Genomic DNA, 19537 nt, shown 5'->3' with positions numbered 1-19537 from the left:
GGGGAGGGGGGGAAATGGGCAGCTGATATTAGGGGCTAGAGTGGAAGGCAAATGTTTTGAGAATGATGAGGGCAGCGAAATGTACATATGTGTTTAACACAATGGATGGATGTATGGATTGTGATAAGAATTGTATGAGTCCCCAATAAAATAATTTAAAAATATATTTGGCTTCTTTATTTGGAGTAAACCCAAACACATTTTATCTTTGACCTTTCGCAAAAATACTTTATATAGTTTTTTACCTCCTCAGATTCTCTCATGCTCTTCACTAGAATCCTACCCCTTCCTAACTTTTGACCAATTTTCAATTTTCTCCCAAGCACAATTCAATGTTCTGATTCCATTTGATCATTTCACTTTCTCCTATGACCCTCAGGATATGATTTCTTTCTTTTTTTATTTCAATTAGAAGTTTATTTGTAATTTTATGTTATCCTGAATTATAAGGGACATCAGTAATGATATGATAAAGCATGTCTCATATCTTTTAAAAGACTGAAAATTTCTTGAGGATAGCTAATGCATGAAAAATATGATTGCCCTCCACGGGTCTACCAGAGAGCCTGGTATAAATTTGTGACTAATAAATATGTGTTGGATAAATAAATATAACCCTGGGGTGCAATTCCATTAGATTCTATTAAATTATATTAATACATTGAACTAGAGGTCAGTATCTGTACTGTTTTATATCACTGCCTGGTTGTAAGAGCCAACAAAAACATGAATCCTAAGAAAAATATCGCACCGTTACAAAAGCTCTCAATAATACCCTGAGTTCAAAATCTCTATATATCAATATCATTCTAACTATACCATGCATTTATAAATGAACATTTCATAGGTAGAAAAACCTTCATCCAATGTATATGTCCATTTTATATTTGTGCTACATGGAAATTATTAGTAAGACTGTCTATGTAATGAAAATCTTGGTAGTATGCTACCATCATAATGAAAATATTGTTATGCCTGGTGGTTATTGACTCCCAATTTCTGATGTAGGCCCTTGTTTGCCCTGTCATTAATTTCCTAATGGCTCAAGCTAACACAATCAGATGTTGTTGGACCACACTGAGAGCATTATGGCAAGACTTCTTAAATTTTAACTACTCCTTACACTAACTTAATTAGCTATAAAAAGTGTTTTGTAATTCTTCAGCATTCTATACATATACAGTGCCCAGAAAAAATTGTCATCTTACACCATGGGTAACAAAGAAGACTCATCACTTGGATCCATTAACTTTCCTAGGTCAACGAACTCCTGTATCAAAGGATGACAATAAAACCTATCCTATGTACACTGGTACAGAGAGGAACCAGGAACACAGGGAATCCAAGACAGATGATCCCCTTCAGGACCAGTGCTGAGAGTGGCAATACTGGGAGAGTGGAGGGAGGGTGGGATAGAAAGGGGGAACAGATTATAGGGATCTACATATATCCTCCCTGGGGGATGGACAACAGAGAAGTGGGTGAAGGGAGACATCAGACAGTGTAAGGATATGACAAAATAATATTATAGATTACCAAGGGTTCATGAGGGAGGGGGTGAAATGAGGAGCTGATACCAAGGGCTCAAGTAGAAATTAAATGTTTTAAGAATGATGATGCTTGACACAATGGATGGATGGATGGATTGTGATAAGAGTTGTTCGAGCCCCCAGTAAAATTATTAAATAAAATAATAAAATAGAATGACAAAAAATAACCTATCCTAAAGTGCCTTGGTTGAGAATGAATGAATAAGGTATACAAAAATATTTCAAAGGTGCTATATATAACATCGCAGAAGAATATCATTAGCCATCATACAAAATCCAGCTTCCTTTCCTCACTCTGGTTGAAGAGCCACAAGCAATGAGTTTCCAGACAAACTGAAAATGAATGACTAAACATTATACTTACCAACTATATTCTATACAAGGATAAAATTAAATCACACTTATTCCCATTTTTAAAACAATCGAGCTTTTAAAACTTGAACCCACATAATTGTAGAATGTTATAGGGATAGCATAACAACCTAATTGAAAGAAATGTATATTTTATTTATATATTTACAATGCTGAATGAGATTCAGCCCAAGAGTTAAATCTATTCCTTAAAATCCAGGTAAAAAATTACACTTTGGTGTTTAAATATATTGTGAAATATAGTACGTTTATATACACCGTTGTATCAACCATATCTGAACACATATGCTACTGAAAATTAGTTTTAAGAAGAAACTATTTTGTAATTTTCTGTAACAGTCTACCTCGGCTAGAATTGGCTGCTCGCTGGGCCTTCTGTATCTTTACATGCACCTCTGTTCATTAGAAATAACGGACACTCCGAGCATCTTTAAAATGTTACAACATTAGGTGTTCAATGAGATTTGGGAAACATAAATCCTCTAGTAACAAATAACAGAATCACGCCATTATAGCACACATACAAACAACGTGATGTACACTTAAAAACCATCTTCATTTTACTCAGACACCTGCCATCAAAGCCCTTCTTTTGTCGGTAAAACTAGGATACGCCACACAATCCAACACACATGAAATAATTCATGCTTCGCATATAAAAGATTGAACCCAGGACTTACAGAATGCATTGTAAGTTACACTCGATAAAGGGCACGTACCTTCTGTGTGCACCGCTGACACATATGTCCAGTTGTACCTCTTCACTATGTCCACCATAGCCCGTGCCTGCTGGGCATCTGAAGGCACCACTCTCATGAAGTACTTGAACAGAGTCTTGTCGCTCAGATCCATGCTTGTTGCTGAGTAAGCAATCTGAGGTATGTTGAAAAGCTGGAGCAAGTTCTGGACCTGAATGGCCACCGAGCTGGAGCCAGGGCCAATGACCCCGACGATGGGCTTCTTAGACCGGAAAGAAGCCGTGCCATCCACACAGCGCACCAAGCCCTCTTCCTCTTCTGCAGAAATTAGGGAGTCCCTGATGAACTCAATGCTCTGCTCTAGGGCCACCGCCGAATGCCAGCAGGAGTCTCTGATCTCGCAACCCAGTGTAATGTTGGGCAAGAGAGTGGGGTCTGAGTTGATCCTTTCCAGGGTGTGCAGCATGGCCTCCACTCTCTGAATGCCATACTGCTCACGGACGGCCCCACACTTCCGCTCATGGACTTTGTCCACTGTGGGCTGGTGATGGACAGAAAACAGAGCTCCGATAATGACGTCACCTGGCATGTGAGCCACCACTCTCCTCTCACTGGACGGTGCACTCCCAAGGACATCCTCTTGGAAAAGCAGGACTGTCAGGATCAACAGAAGGAGCATTTTAGGAAAGGGTGTCAAGCACATAAAGACAGCATGATGGGGCCAACGAGGAGGAGGGGTCGGCTGGACAAAAGCAATCGATGTCTGCGCTGTGCGATAAACCAGGAAGTAGCCAGCGATTTAGATGTTCTCTCTAAAGGACCAGCATGTCCCCAGGTTCCATTTAGTTAGACACATCCACGTGCTCATGATCTTCAAAATCTGAAAAAACCCAACAAAACAAAACATGGATTTTTAACTATAGAAGTAGATCTACTTTGAAGAAGCTCCAATTGCCTGTACTAGAGAGGGCTGTGAATGGTGGTAACTGTCCATCCCCCACGTCCCCACCCCCACCCGCACCCACCAACAAGGATTCTAAAAGTTTTCTCTCATGCGTCTGTCTTGATAAAGCTGCTGGTGTTGCTTCTGGATGTTCTCCTGTTTAGGTGGATTTTCTGTTTTCCCTTTGCTCCCACTCTGGCATACACAAAACCAAACCTTCTGCAAGGTGAGAACTAGACTATTGAGAATGTTCTAGAAGCAAAATTATGTCATGAGGCTAAACATTAGAGTGCGGACACATCTAAAAGGATTCAATCTTGGAGGTCTATGGGTGGGAGAGGTGCCAATAACTGTTTTGCTTCAATTTTCATTACGCTTTTTTGTTTCATTCCAAGTTTTCAGTTCGAACATGTACTGATTATGCAATTATAAAACTGAAGTTACCTTTAAAACAGTTTAAATGTCACTGCCCCAAATGCAATATAAAACAGTTGGAATAATCTAAGCAGGAATAAATAAGTGCTGTGCCTTGTTTACACAGAGGACGGAACAATGACACCGAGGTCAGGTGGATATTTCCAAGTTGAGTGGGTTTCAAAGTACAAGAAGAAGGCTCTGATAGCACTACAGGAAAATCTCTCCCAAACACCCAGCCAGGCATAGAAAAATGAGTGTCACATGTTGAGGAACAGGATGCTTAAGTTCGAGGACCACTCTGTGTTAGAAATATTGAGGAACTTACTTAACCTCTTTATACCAGAGTTTCCGCATCTGAAAAATGGTCATTAAAATAAAACATCAACTATGCAAATGTTTCAATATTTGAATAGGGCTATATATATATTCAAACCAAGATAGTTTCTGCTATTAAATTTCCAAGGGCATTCTGTGGCTAGGTGGTGAGAACAAAAAATTCTCTGGCAACCCACTCAGTTCTCCAGAGAGTCTTCAAAATAATTACAGAGTCTTGTAATAAAATTCACAGTAATCAGTCCTCCAGCCCTGATCCAGGAAAATTTCCACATCTACAATGTTTAGAGGGCTGGAAGAAGGTATGTATGGAAATATCTTTCCAAGTAGAAATTTAGTACAACTGTGAATACAATGATCTATTTTCATTTAAATTCCTCATAAGAAGGAAGTTTTGTTCAAAGTTGGCTACAGAAATTTCTAGCATCATTTGTAAAAGGGTACTCACAAATCAATCATTTAGATTAGTTAAAGGGATTGGTAATAGACTTGTATTGTATGTTATCATCATTGCCAGCCTCAGACATCAAATTGTTTTAAATTTTCCATAGAAGCCTAGAAACCCATCCATTTACTCATTGAACAAATATTTCTGGCATGGCTGTGTTATGACATTCTGCTAGGCATTATATATCTGGGAGTGACAAGGCATAAACGTCCCATGTACTTGTGGAGCATATAGATCAAAAGAGGAAATGGGATAATAATCAAGTAAAAGATAATTACACTTCCTGGAAGGGAGTAAAGATCTTAAAATGAAAAAAGAACACCATCATGACGCTGACTTACATAGAATGACTAAGGAAAGAGATTCTCAAAGGTGAGTTTCACCTGAGTCGATGAATGCTAAAAAACCTGAAAAGAAAAATTAGGAAAATGAAAAGAAGCCAGTCCACCACGTGCAACGTGAGACTGAGGTATGAAGAACAGAATGGGTAGTGGCACCAAAGGAGGTCAGAAAGATAAGGACAGGTCATGTAGAATGTCTCATCTTATAAGGAATTTGGATATCAAGTATAACAGAAAGAAAGCTGATTGGCACCATTCTATATACAACCAGAGAATAGTGTTGTGGTTCTTTATTATTCTGGAGAATGGACTAGGGGAATCTCATTAGGAAACTTTGATTATTATCTAGGTTATGGAAGAAAGTGGCTTGGTTTCACTGGCGGCACTGGATATGGGAAAACAGGAGCAACATTGTGAGGATGTTCTGATACCTAGAAGTACACTTTGGACTAAACTATGAGAGATTTTATTACCACTCAGTTCATCAAAAAGTTAAACTGGCTCAAATGCTCACAAAGTATTGTTGCTTTTCTTTAATTGAGCAAAAATTCCGATTAGACCTCAAGGGAAAATATTACCTCCACAAGTGTTGTTCATTTGCTATAGGCTTATTTACTGACTATTCTGTACACCAAACTCTTCTAGACTCTGGAAAAATAGACATATGTCCAACCTCTCATGGAACATATAATTTTAGAAAAGTGGTCACACAATCAACAAGATAAGTAAAATATTGTCTAATAGGCAGTGATAAAGAGTTAAACAGAGAAAAATAGAGCAGTGAAGAAAGAGATAGAAATGTGGGCATTTTTTAATAATCTGACCAAAGAAGGAAAAACCTTAAAAAACAGCATTTAAGTAAATAATTTAAGCAGCTAAGTGGGTGAGTAATGCAAAAATCTACAGAACAAAGCTAATAGTAAAAAGAAATGCAAAATCCTGCGTGCAGGTTTTTACTTGGTGTGCAGGGACTGGTGAGGATGCTAGGATAACTATTCAAAGTAAACTAAACCCATGGCTGTGCGGTAATTTTTGATTTACCTTGACCCTATATGACAAAACAGAATTGTTCCTTAGGGCTTGAAACTGCAAATATTATAGGAGCAGATAGCCTCATCTCTCTCTCAGAGCCAACTGGTAGGTTAGAACTGTTGATGGTGTTAGCTCCCTGGCACTTAATTCACTTAATTCACCAGGATTCCTTAGTATAGCTACAGGGGAGAGAAAATGAGGGAATGGAAACGACCAATTCTAAGAGGCAATGTGAAACCAGGTGGTGTTGGGCTTCTTTGGATTTCAGAAAGATTCGGGCTTTCAAGTTGAATGAGAAAAGGTTTTCAAAAAATGACAGACTTTTTATTTTAGCACAGGTCAGATTCAGCCATGTGATCACCGTAGCACCAGCACCCCCACTTATTCGCAAATTCACCCAGGATATGTGACTATGCTCAGCCTTCGAGGTAAGGATGGCAAGACCATCTGACCGATTTTGGACATATTGTCAGGAGAGGCTATTCCCTGGAGAAGCACATCGTGTGTAGTAAAGTAGCAGGGCGATGACAAGGGGAAGGCCATCAGGGAGGGGAACTGACACCAGGGATTCAGGCATGCGGACAATGTGAAGATGGAGCTGGACAGGGGTAGATTTTGTTCTGCTGTACCGCGGGTCATTGTGGTCAAAACTGACTCGATGGCCCCTAACAACAGTAACAACATATCTACAGATACATGTATGTATGTATGTGTGGATTAACGTTCCATGACACAATGTATTTTCAAATGTGATTATACTATTAATAATTGAAGGAAAATATGGTGTAAGCCGTTTTGTTGACATGAGATGAACAGGATTATAAGATTAAATGCAAGGTATATAGTTTAAGGTATACCACCTTTTATACAAAAAAAAAAAATTCCCAAAATTCTACACCAAAAATATTAGTCAGTGAACGTAGTTGTTTAAATAACCAATGTAAAATTGTGTTGACCTCCCACAAGGAAAAACTTTCTTTCATTAATTTTGTTTTAAACTGCTTGCATTTTAATTTTAATAGTTTGTATAAAAATTTCTCTAACTATAAATGAACAAATGAAAAGATGTCAAATAATAATATTAATGATGAGAAAAAAATTATAACAAATTTTTCTATTTTATTTTTAGATAGAACCTTCATATCTAATATGTTCAACACATTTCTTATTTTTTTCAAAGACTTCATCACAATTAAGCTGCAAAACAATATGTACTTCCATACTCAATAAGAACAAAGAATCAGAGTCATTTTTGAATTATTGTTGTAAGCTGGGGATAAAAATGAATGTTCTGTTGTGCAGCTTGTGCACATTAAGTTTATAAACATATCTAAAGCAATTTCAACATTGGGAAATATGCATGTATTTTACCTTCTGTCACAGACTCATACATGCCCACATGAATAAGTTTGACTTTCTTTAATCAGCACATTTCATTCTCATTCTGTAACCACATTGTCCCAATTCTCAGTAAAGTTGATAGTTAAGTTTTGGAAGTAGGTGACAGTTATTTTTGGATGCCTTCATGCATTCTTCAACAGGTATATCTACCTTGCTTAAGGAGAAAATTCTACTTGAAAGAACTTCCCATCACAACGCTGGATACTTCATATACTTTTGCCCTTCTTTTCTTGCATGATTCAAGCATGTCAATTACGGTGTTGTATTTAGTTAGGTGAAATTATCTCTGTCACTCATTTAATGCATCTAGAGCACTTTCTTCATTCACTTGTTTCTTACAATACTTCTGTAATGGACCAATTTAATTCAAGGTCGAACATGTGTGAGAAAAAAGCCAGAATGATACCAAGTTAAAACATTGTCCATCCTGATAAAAGACATCCTCATTCTACGAAGGCAGCAAACGTAACACTATGAGAATCTCATTTGGAAACCTTATCCAAATCGACTTCACAGCCCCAATGTTTCACCTTCGGGCTTTGTTTCCAAAATTCAAAGAATATTTTTTTAATAACAATGATCTGAGTCCCTCAAAGAAATAAAAATTGCCATTTTGACATACAAATGCAGAATTCTTTGGGAAAGGACTAGGGAGATGGAAGCCACATCTTCAAAAAATATAACCAATAATGTCACATTTGATGTTTTTTGTAAGGGGCTCTCAGAACCACCAGCAGCTTCGTGGGAGAAAGACTGGGCTTTCTGCTACCGTGAACAGTTGTAGTTTCAGAGACCCGCAGCAGAGTCGCTGAGTCAGCAAAGACCTGATGGCAATGAGATGATTCAGTAGCAATACTTTAATTACCTTTGTATGTTTTAAGAACTTCCATAGGTGGGGAGAGGTGGCAAATGTAAATGATAAGTAGGGGTAAGAAATTATCTACTGCTTCCATCCAGCCAACAAATTGCTATATCTTACAAACATAAGTGTGTGTGCAGCACTGGTAGGAAAATCAGATATTCACTGTGCGCTACAATTTTCTGTTTCATGTGTTCATAATGCCCTTGCCTGATAACATTCTTAAACTCGTTGCCTTGATACTTGTTAGTAATCCTTATCTTATAAGAAGTTGATCTATATGAAAAAGACCAGGAGTGGACGCTATAGGGAAATTAAAATACCAACTTATGCTAATTTTACTAAAAAGGGTTGATCCAACTTTATCACTTACTAAGTTTATTAATTCTTCACTTTGTTTTAGGCAAATATGATGGGTTGCCCTTCTCTGTGTTACCATATCTTGCACTATGACCCACTGGAAATGGAGCGAATTGACAACCCATTCAAGTAAACACAAGGTTTTGCCATTTTGAGGAGGCCTGAGGAATTCCTTTCATCCTTGAAAAGAGACGGTAGTCCATGAGCAAGTATCGGTACAATGATAGCAACAAGTTGCTGCACAAGGACTTTGTCAAACTGGCATTCTTCACTAAGTGGTGACTCTAGTTCATTAGTTTGGGAGACACCACCCCACCCCCACGCCCCGCCCCACCCCACCGTGGTGGAGCAGGCTGCTTGCTAAGCTGCAATGTCAGCAGTTGGAATGAAGAGCAGCTCTGTGGTAGGAAGAGGAAGCTCTCAGTAATGTACGGTCTCAGAAACTCACAGGGGCGTTCCACTGTGTTCTATAGGGTTCACTGTGAGACAGCATCAACTCTAGGCCATTAAGATTGATTAAGCTGTGTGTTCAGTTCACTGAGTCAAAATCATGTCTTTAAAGAAAATTAAAATCATGTTGTTTGTTTAAATATAACCATCTAAAATGCCTGTGAATTGAACTGTTATTGTTTGTCACTCATATTTGAGTTCACCAATCGCTAAACCCATCTGTAACAAACTGAGAATTAAATTATAAAGAACTAAATAATTCATAGGAAAAAAAAACAATTTGTAAGACCACTTGATGGAGAGAAGACAGCAGCCACTTCATCTGATCATTTTCACCATAAACTTTATGTGCTAGAGATATACTCTGGCAATGGAGCTTTTATTGTTTATCATCCAGACATTTTTGACTGAAATTTTCAAAATGTCCATTATGATACAGAGGTGAAAACAATGAGCTCAAACATAGCAACAGTTATTAGCATAGTGCAAGACCAGACAATGGTTTATTCTGTTGTACTAAGTCACGAGTTGGGACTAATGTAACAGCAACTGCAAACAACTTAGAGGGCCACCATGATTCGGAATTGACTCAAGGGCATAGGAGGACAACAACATCAACTGTGTTAGAGACCTAAATTGTATGTAGCGTTGCTTACTATCACAAACAAAGCTGAATTTTGCTTACTTTTTAAAGTATTTCATGAAACAAATATCCAAACATGTTATGTATTTGATTCCTCTGCACATTTTATAACCTTTCATTTAGATTTTCAAAGATGGTACCAATTCCAATCTCTATTACTCACAGTTTGCTCCTAACTGCTCTATGCCAGTTCATGGGTGATGATATCTCTCAGCAAGTTCACTATGAAGTTTCTTCACTACTGTAACAAAGATGTGGTAAAGGAAAAGGGAAATAATAATGACATGATACTTTTATTTTCAGTGTACAAAGCTTCTTTCCATTGTGTGTGTGTGTGTGTGTGTGTGTGTGTGTGTTTTACTGGTATCTTGCCACAAGTTCTTATTTTTTAGAGTCACTAGAATACTTTATTTAATGATAAAATTCTGGATTAATAGCTTAATAAATTACTCACTACCACATTATAGGAAACAGTGACATCGATTTAATGTGTGTTAAAATATTTTTGCTTCAATCACTATCCTACAAGAGCTTTAAGAAGAGATACTGGTTTATGGAATTTGCCATAAATGGCCATTAGCATTGCAACCAGATTCACAATTCACACTGTCTTTTATTTTCAACAATCTTCTCAAACACTGACCATCTTTCTGGCACAGATGTCTCTTACGTAACTAAATCCCCACAAAAGCAAATCACATAGCTCAGGACATCAACACTAAAATGATTCCTTTTGCCTGAGCAATAGCTTCATCACAGTCAGGGGTGTCAATACTGCATGTGTCACGGATGCCTTTGATAGAACTTCCTGCAAACAAGTGTATATGATAGATAAGAAGCGTCCATGCTGTAAAGATACTGAGAGCTCTGTAGTCTGAGAAAAGCTCCCATTATTGCCACTGTTTCAAGCATTCATCTGTGAGCATGTGAGCAATAAAATCCAGCACCTTGCCTGTTTAACCTAGGATAAAGAACAGGTCATATTTTACTTAAGCCTCCCACCTCTTCACAATAAAGGTTCAAAAGCTAGTATTGTAAATACTGGATTCTCTAATTTTATGCATTAATTAAAGAGTGCTAGCAGTAGGACAAAATTTATAAAATCATTGTAAATCATTTAAAAAGTAGCTTAGTAGTCCATAGAGGCCTGAAACTGTCTTCAGTGGGAGAGCAATAAAAATGATGCAGCCCACCGTGAATGAACCATCAATTCCAGTAACAATTTACATATTATATTATGTAATATGTAAAGATTTACATATTACATTAAAAGTGAAGAATCTTGCCAAAAGCATCATGCCCAGAACCAATATGGTGTGTGCTATGTTACCTATTCTTAGCAGCTTGAGGAAGTTTTGCATTTCTGTAACTGGATCTCTAATTATTTATTAATGAACCCCAATGAAACCCACAGCCATGGAGTTGGTACAACTCTATATAGCACTTCCTTGGCTTTGTTAATCTTTACTGGAGCAGATAGTTGCTGGTAGGTTTGAACCATCAACCTCGGGATTAACAGTTCAATACTGTTAATAAGTGCACCAGGGCACTTCTTAATAGATACTATTTATTGAGTGCCTATCTTGTGTTAAATAGTACTTGTTATTGGAGAAAGGCAAAGGAGAAAGATGAAGCTGTCTGCTACTGAAATTTTTATTTTATCTGAAACCATTTCTGTCCTATATGGTGTAGCTGCAAATCAAAACAACTCTGTGGCAGGGGTTCGTTTCCCGGCGTGGGCGAAAGCTGTTGTCCATCCGCTACCGTCAGAAGCCACACTAGCACTCCAGGACAATATAAGCAAATTTGTTTGCTGGAATTAGCAAGTTAATATTTTTCATATTAATGAAAACATTAATGTCAAAATGTCAACAATACTGACATTTTAGGTACATATTCTTTGTTGTGGGAGGCTACCCTACAAACTGTAGGATATCTAACAACAACTTTCATCTGTATAGATGTCAATTAAAATCATCCCACATCTACAGCATCATCAAAGGAGAACCAACTAACAGCCAATCATCTGGCTATATCAAACCTCCAAAAATAATCCTTAGGAATTTAGTTTTGAATGGGTTAGGTAGTTGTCTCTGGTTAGATCTTCTTTTGAAGTTAGTGATTTTGATTTGAGAAGTACAGATTAAACTGAGCATTATGGAATATTTGGCCTTCTATTAAATAAGCACAGTTCAGAGTATCCATAAAATATAATAAATGAATGTTAGGAGAGTATTTTATTAAATACTTAGCCATTTAAAAAACTGCTTTGATATTAAGTCCAAAGTTCATTGCAATAAAAACAAAGTAATAATATTAAGATGGATAACTTTTTATAGTAATTCAAATATTAGTTTTCTCAAATTCATATTGTATTGGTTTATCTTGAAATAATTATCATAACATTAAACTATCTTCCTTGTGGGTCTTTAAATAATTAACTGTTACACTGCCTTAAGAAAAGTTAATTTTAAAAAAATATTTTTCAATTATTTCTGTTCAAAATATTATGAATGTAAGTAGGTTGTACAATCACTACAGTGCCTGCTATTACCATTAGTATCATGGGCTTTTCATTTTCCTCAGAGCAATTATGTTAAAAAATGTGAAGTTGTGGCATATAACCAGAATTATTATAACAATTAATTTTTATAAAATTCTTCTTAGTTCTGGTATTTGTGCAAACAATTCATCACGACCACTTAGTCTATAAACGACAAAAGCGCACTTCATAAAATGTATAATTTAAAATTCTAAGTCTTTCTTTTAAGCTTCCTGAATAGTATGGACAAATTTTATTTTAATTGGGGTCTCAAATTATTTACTGTTTTTTCACTGTCACCAAAACGTTTGCACACCTATTTTAATTACTTGAATATCTGAGAACATTAAGTTTTGCACTCCTTTCTGTGATAAAGAAAGAAGTCACTGTGGGCTCAAAATAGGTAGACTTCAAAACAGAGATGTTTCTCTCGGTTTGGAGTCAGTATTCCACTTACAAGCAGAATCACCAATCAGTTGGTACTGAATTTAAATACCTGCTTTGTCATCTTACAAGATACAGGGCACTGAGCAAGTTGCTTAAATTTTCTTTGCTTCACCTTTTTCATTGTCAAAATTCACAGCATAAAAATGGGGTGTTGAAAAGATTTAATTCAATGACCGAGGAAACTGGGGAAACTTTGGTGTCAATCAGCCCGTATGAAGAACGTCTCTGTGGCTTAGCACTAGGTAGCTAACCCGAAAGGTCTGCTGGTGGGACCTACTAGGGCCTCTGTGAGGGAAGAGACCTGGAGATCTACTCCCATAACAATTCACAGCCTCCCAAATGTATGGGGCGGTTGTGCTCTGTCTTACAAAGTCATTATGAGTCAGAACTTGACAGTGGTCGCAACAGACATCAATATGATTAGCAATCATAACTAACATGTATTTAATATTCATTATGGGTCAAGCACTTACATTTGCTCAAACAATTCATCATAACTATTCAATGAGCTTAATTGTGTTATAACCCATTCCTCACTTTAAAGTCAGGAAACTGAGGCATGGCAATGTTAAATAACTTTTACAAAGTCACAGAGATAGGAAACCACAAAACTCATATTTAAACTCAGGCAACCTGCTGCTAAGTCTACACTCTCACACACAGCATGAATCCACAATTCGCCACAATGAACACAAACTCTGATGCTCTGCCGCAGCCTACAAAAACAGTGTCCTGGGAAACAGTGATTTGGAGTTGCAGATAGAGCAGGTGTACTTTTCCTGTTCCCCGTTGTCTAAGCTGGGAATTGAAAGGAAAAGCCTCAGTACTCACACATACAAAGAGTACGAGGAAATACTTCCTTATAGGATTTTATGTAATTTAAATAAAATGCTATATTTTATGCTTAACTTGGTGCCTGAGCACTGAATAAATGATACTGAATAGAGTAGGGATGAGTCTGCACCAAGTCTTTTGCCTGGTGCTTTCCCCGACAAAAGCTATATATTAACAACAACCATAAAAAAAAGGTTATCATTAATAAAATCTAGATTTATAAAGGAATATCATGGTTTATACTCTGATTTATAAGCTGTTGAACAGTCAGGTTCAGGATTCATGTTTTCTTTCCTTGTAATGAAAGCATTTCATCAACAAACCATGAAAAACTCTTGATACTCCCATTTTCCTATGTTCTTCTAAGTTCCACTTACTGACTAAAGTGAAGAATTTATAATATTTCAGCACTATGAAGCATATGCTGCTGATTACATAAATAGCACATATTTCCACATTGTAGAATATTCCTGCTTTGTGTCAATCCACCATCAGTATGGCTTTACCCAAAGCAAATTGAATTAGCTTTCATATATAACAATACAAGAGTAACTTTTATTTTATAGAGATGGTTTATACTTCATGTAGATGCCATAATAAACATAATCCAAAATAATATATCCATAATGTATAAAGAATATCTGGATAATTCTTTCTTTAATCTCATCAAGATAGAAGGTCTGGAATCAAACAGGCATACAAATACTTTTAAAAATTATTAACTTAAGCCAATATTTTTAATAATAGTATTCACCTACCCTTCACTTCTAGTTAGCCTTGTTTTCTTTACAAAATTCTCCCATCATTATATAAAATATAACAGACTAAGGCTCCAGTAAACTCTTCAGTTTTTGAAATGAACTAAAAAAAAATAGGATTATAAAACCCTTTATCACGAGAAAGAGTGTTTTGCGAGACATGCATTATATTAGGATACATACTGATGGCAGCAATCTGAGTCAAAACTGAAAATGGTATGTAGCTACGCAAGTATTCCCAAGAGGCTGTATATTTTGAGGGATTTTTTTAGGGTTTCCTTTTCCCTTGTGTCAGGTCTTCTTGTCTATTTTGTACACTGTTGAACGATGGTCAAGGACTGACTGTACCTATTGAAATATGGTAAGAAAAAAACCTGTTCATGATGATTTCAACACTGTCCCCATTCCCCTAATATTCTCAATATCTGCTTTCATAGTCATACACTGAGGAAATGTGGCTTCCTTTGAATCATCTAGCCCGCAGCAGAACACGGCCATGTCCTTGCCAACGGTTCTAGATGGTGCAATCAAAACGCTTGCTTGTATATTTTGACAATCCGGATAGAAATGACTAGGGTTAGTTTTTAATTAAATCTTTTCTCTTAAGAGAAGTATTTATTTATTCTAGCCACATTCTTTCCTAAGAAACACTAAAGGATCTGTCCAGAGTTCTGAAAAGGTTTCCACTGGAAGTGGCTGTAGTCTTCCTGGGATGAGTTCAGGAAGCTGTAGTTCCACGTTCAAATTTATGATCTTTTTAAAAATGGAGATAATCTTCCAGAAAACACATACGTAGCTACAATGTATTCATAACTGTATGGAAGTAGCAGACATATATTTAAAAAGAAAGAAATTTCCACATTTTATAAAGGCTACAGCCCCAAATTCTCACCTTACAAGTGTTGGTACAACTCAACATCTCAAAACTCGTAACAGAATTTCACAGTACATAGAGAATTTTACAGAAAAATTCTACAGTGCTCCGGTGGAGGAAGAACTGCTCCTACCACCACCTTTGGGTGCTGCAGAAATGAGGGGAAAAAAAGGATGAGCTCTCGCTATGTCAGGAAAGACTCAGAATAAAGACTCAAGGAAGGAATGAAAAAGGATGGACGAAGAGGCTTTCCCATTCACCTGTGTTAATTTCTTAGCGGGAAGCAAAGTGTTAGAGACTAGCTGCCTGGCTACTTTCAGTGCCCCTGAAGTAGCACTAACATTGTGCCAAATAAGCGCACACATGCTTGTTAACCACTCTTACATGATTTCCCTCTCTCACCGGACCAGCTGAGGGAGGGCAGGGGGCGGTGACCGGAAATCCGAACAGCTGGTCAAAGAGCCCTCCCAGAGGACCCTGCATTTCCCTCTGCAAAGTCCCACGTGCTGGGTAGGCTTTGGTCACCGCTAGCATGCCTCTCTTTGTGCCTGCCCTGGTTCTCTTGCCCAAATTGCCGTTGTCTGGGCTCCTTACTTGGCACGATGCTAATGCAGGCGCCCCATGGTAAGGAACAGGCTTTGGGTCTAATGGGAGAGAAAGAGCGGGAGTGCCCTACGGAGAATTCAGAAAGCAGCAGTCTAGCTTCAGAGAGGTGTGCTTTCAGCACCACCCGCTGTCCCCCTTCTGCCTGCAGACAGCACCCAGGCCCCTGCTGCCAATGAATCTTATTGGGAAGCAAGTTCCCTTTCTGTCCCTCTCCCTTGCTAGCCTTTGGGGGAGCACAGTCCGTATCCTAAACCCTAGGCACCTACCTTAGTGACCAGGAACCGGGATCCAAAAGCATGCAAAAGCCGTTTCTCATGCCGTCCGCCCCCCTCCCTTCCACCACCACCACTAAACACACACACACACACACACACACACACACACACACCCCTTCTTACCTCCTGCACTCCCTTGCTTGTACATCTTTCCCCAACATGTATAGGCAAGAGTAGCCACAAAAGGAGCAGATTTAAAACTGGCTCTGGTTAACTGCCGCCGCCCCCCCCCCACCCCCCGCCCCCCCACATACACTAAGAGCAACACCCACAAAAAGAGAAAGATGAAAACAAAACACACGAATGAACAACAAACTATGAAATGGAGTAAGCGAATAGCTCCAACATTTGGTCGGGGATCGGGGGCCACTTGGCAAACAGACACTTAGCAAGCTTACCCCCCTGGAAGCTGTGCAGCGGGCAGTGAGACGTGGATTAACTTGCCCCCTGTAAACTTGGGCTGCACCGACCAAGGCACAGAGCCAGCCTCTCAAGTCCCAAGCTCCCCCCTCCCAAAGATGATCTCAAGCTCATCCTGTGGCTCAGTGCTCCTGTGGAACAGCCGAGCTGAGGGCGGCTTGTGCAGCAGTCTTCCTGCTACTGAGAAAGGGGAGAGCAGCGCGGAGGAGGGAGGGGTGGTAGTTTGTATTTATAGAGAACAGAGTTCTCAAGCAACTTTTTGGTGCCACCAAGTGGCACAGTGTGTTCCTTTAGGAACACAGAATCCTGGATGAATCTGGATGGGTGTACCAGCTCGCCAGCCAGATTCTCACATGGCGAGAAGAACTGGGACGTCCTAGGATTTGGGCCTTCCCCTGTGCAGGTTTATATCTCAGCACCTCGGGCATAGATGCCGAAGGCAAAATGGGTGCATAGGCAAATGTGGTGAAAAAAACTGATGGTGCCCAGCTATCAAAAGATATAGGGGTCTTAAAGGTTTGAAGATGAATGAGTGGCCATCTAGCTGGGAAGCAACAAAGCCCACGCCAGCCTGTGTGATCATGAGGTGTCAATGGGATCAGCGACCAGGCATCAAAGACCCAGAACAAACAATCACACAGATGCAAATGAGGAGCAGTGTGGAGTGGAGACCCAGAGCCCATCTGTAGACAACTGAACAGCCCCTCAGAGAGGGTCACAAGGAAGGGACGAGAGGACCAGGGTGAAGTATAGCACTAATGAAACATATAACATTCCTCTAGTTCTTTAATGCTCCCCTCCCCACTATCAATGACCCCAATTCTACCTTACAAATCCGGCTAGACCAGAATATGTACACTGGTACAGATAAGGGCTCTCAACACAAAGACTCCAGGACAGATAAACCCCTCAGGAGCAATAATGGGAGTAGCAATACCATGACGGTAGGGGGAACCTGGGGGGAGACGTGGGGAATCATTCACAATGATCAACATAAAACCACCCCAACCCCTCCCCCCAGGGGGACAAACAACAGAAACGTGGGTGAAGGGAAACAGCGGTCATTGTAAGATATGAAAATAATAGTAGTTTATAAATTATCAAGGGTTGGGGAGGGAAAGAAGTTGGGGGAGGGAAGAAAAAATGAGGTGTTGCTACCAAGGACTCAAGTAGAAAAACAAAATGTTTTGAAAGGATGATGGCAACATATGTACAAATGTGCTCGACACAATGGATGTGTGGATTGTTATAAGAGCAGTAAGAGCCCCCAATAAAATGATTCATTAAAAAAAAAAAGAAGAATGGGCTGGTATTGTGGGAGGTAGGGCCGCCTTCATGCAAGTGCCTGAAGAAGCAAGGGAAGTGGGCTGGTGTCAGTTGTCTCAGAAGAGCCTAGAATCCCTTGCCCCCTGGGAAGAGCTGTTCTCTTTACCCTCCTCACCTCTCTGCCCAGTTTACAATAGATTCAGATAGGATTCTGAAACCATGCTGCCATACTGAATGCCCAGTCTTTACATTGGAATGCCACTCAGTTTCCGTTCCTCAGAGCCAAATCCAGATTATCTCCCAATACCTTAAATTCTACAAACTCTCCTGCCAGCCATGACACCTTCTTTGACAATTGCTAGCTTAAAGTTTAAAAAAAAAGAAAGAAAGAAAAGATGGACTAGGTTCTGTGAATCAGAACCTCTCAAAACAGCTCCCAAAGATCCACTTCCCCTTGGCTGCAGACCAGGGATTTCACCGTCCTCTCCACCTAAGGCCACAGAGTTGGCAGCCTGCATCCCCTAAACAACACAGGTAGGAGCTCAGAACTACCTGTGATCCTTTGGGAGAGAACAGCCCCAAAGCTTCCTTCACCCAGCTTTTCCCCAGGGCTCCTGTTTATACGGAGATCCCTAAATCCACACAGTCACAGACATTCACTACTGCGTGGAACCTTAGTGATCATCCACCTGAAAGCAACCTCTGGGTTTTTTGCAGAGGGGAAATCTGAGTACACAAATGTTAAGGGACTTCAAGGTCACCCATTTCCCCAGGAGCCAACACAGTGCCTACTGGGGGTGGGACTGAATGAATACAGTCATGGAAAACCTGACTATCAGGCCCTGGCTCCTTCCACCAATCTATTCAGCCCAGCCAGTCATATGGACCTCTGTCTGTTCTTCCATTCCTATCCCCACATCCCTTTCTCTGTCACCATCCTTTTGCCAAAGTCCCATAAAGGAACCTGAAGCAAGACGCCTTCTCTCACCCCGGGAAGTATTTCAACCTAAATGTATAGAGGTCTAGAGCGGCACATTGACTCCCTGAAAAATGGCCTCGAGTTCAAAACTCCCTCCCTCCAGCAGTACTCTCATCTTGTCGAAGTGTCATTTTAGAAATAGATCACGGGCACCCTCACTAACCAGGTCCCTCTTGCGCTGCTTCTCTCCAGTATGAAGCACCTGCAAGTGTTCCTTTCACCAGCACCGCCAAACCTAATGCCCTCCAAGATAGAGCAAGACCCACCCACCCCGCTTTGCCGAATGCACGCCTTGGTGCACATGTATCGGTATGCAACAGACACACATAAACACACTCACACACACAGAGAAAGAGAAAGATCCAAACGCCTCCTTTGGCTCAGATCTCTATTTTCCCCCCCCTCTTCTTTTTTTTAGTTCGTTTTCTATGGAAACGAGCCCCCTTAAATACCTCCTTTATGCAAATACCAGCAACCCGATCCTCTCACACACCTCCCCTTGGAGCGGCGCCGCGGTGGCCGCGGATCCAGGCTCCACATTCCCGTCTGCTGCGCCCAGCACGCGTCCTTGCAGGGTGACTTTCCGAAAACTTGCAGGACCTCGAGCGTCCCTGGCTCCACCGGCCCGCCACCTGCCCTCCTGGGTCCCTGTCCAAGCCAAGCGCCCGCCCCTGGGCGGGGGGCTCCCC

At 39.7% G+C, this 19537-nt stretch overlaps 1 protein-coding gene across 1 annotated transcript in view; it reads right to left on the bottom strand.

Moving 5' to 3' along the window:
• GRM5 (glutamate metabotropic receptor 5) overlaps nt 1–16725 on the bottom strand; it is a 492030-nt gene extending 475305 nt beyond the window's left edge. The window contains exons 1-2 of the mRNA XM_004708891.2: nt 16582–16725; nt 2642–3500 (exon numbers count right to left, since the gene is read on the bottom strand). Of these exons, the coding sequence (XP_004708948.1) occupies nt 2642–3323 (682 nt within the window). The 5' untranslated portion in view covers nt 3324–3500; nt 16582–16725. The remainder of the gene's footprint in view (nt 1–2641; nt 3501–16581) is intronic.
• Nucleotides 16726–19537: the final 2812 nt, after the last annotated feature.

This window comes from Echinops telfairi, unplaced genomic scaffold (assembly GCF_000313985.2).
Source record: "Echinops telfairi isolate 266 unplaced genomic scaffold, ASM31398v2 ScPeMD7_1713;HRSCAF=2227, whole genome shotgun sequence".
Taxonomy (NCBI): Eukaryota; Metazoa; Chordata; class Mammalia; order Afrosoricida; family Tenrecidae; genus Echinops; species Echinops telfairi.
The sequence above is the reverse complement of the archived record's forward strand: the minus strand, read 5'-3'. Positions and strand labels throughout refer to the sequence as shown.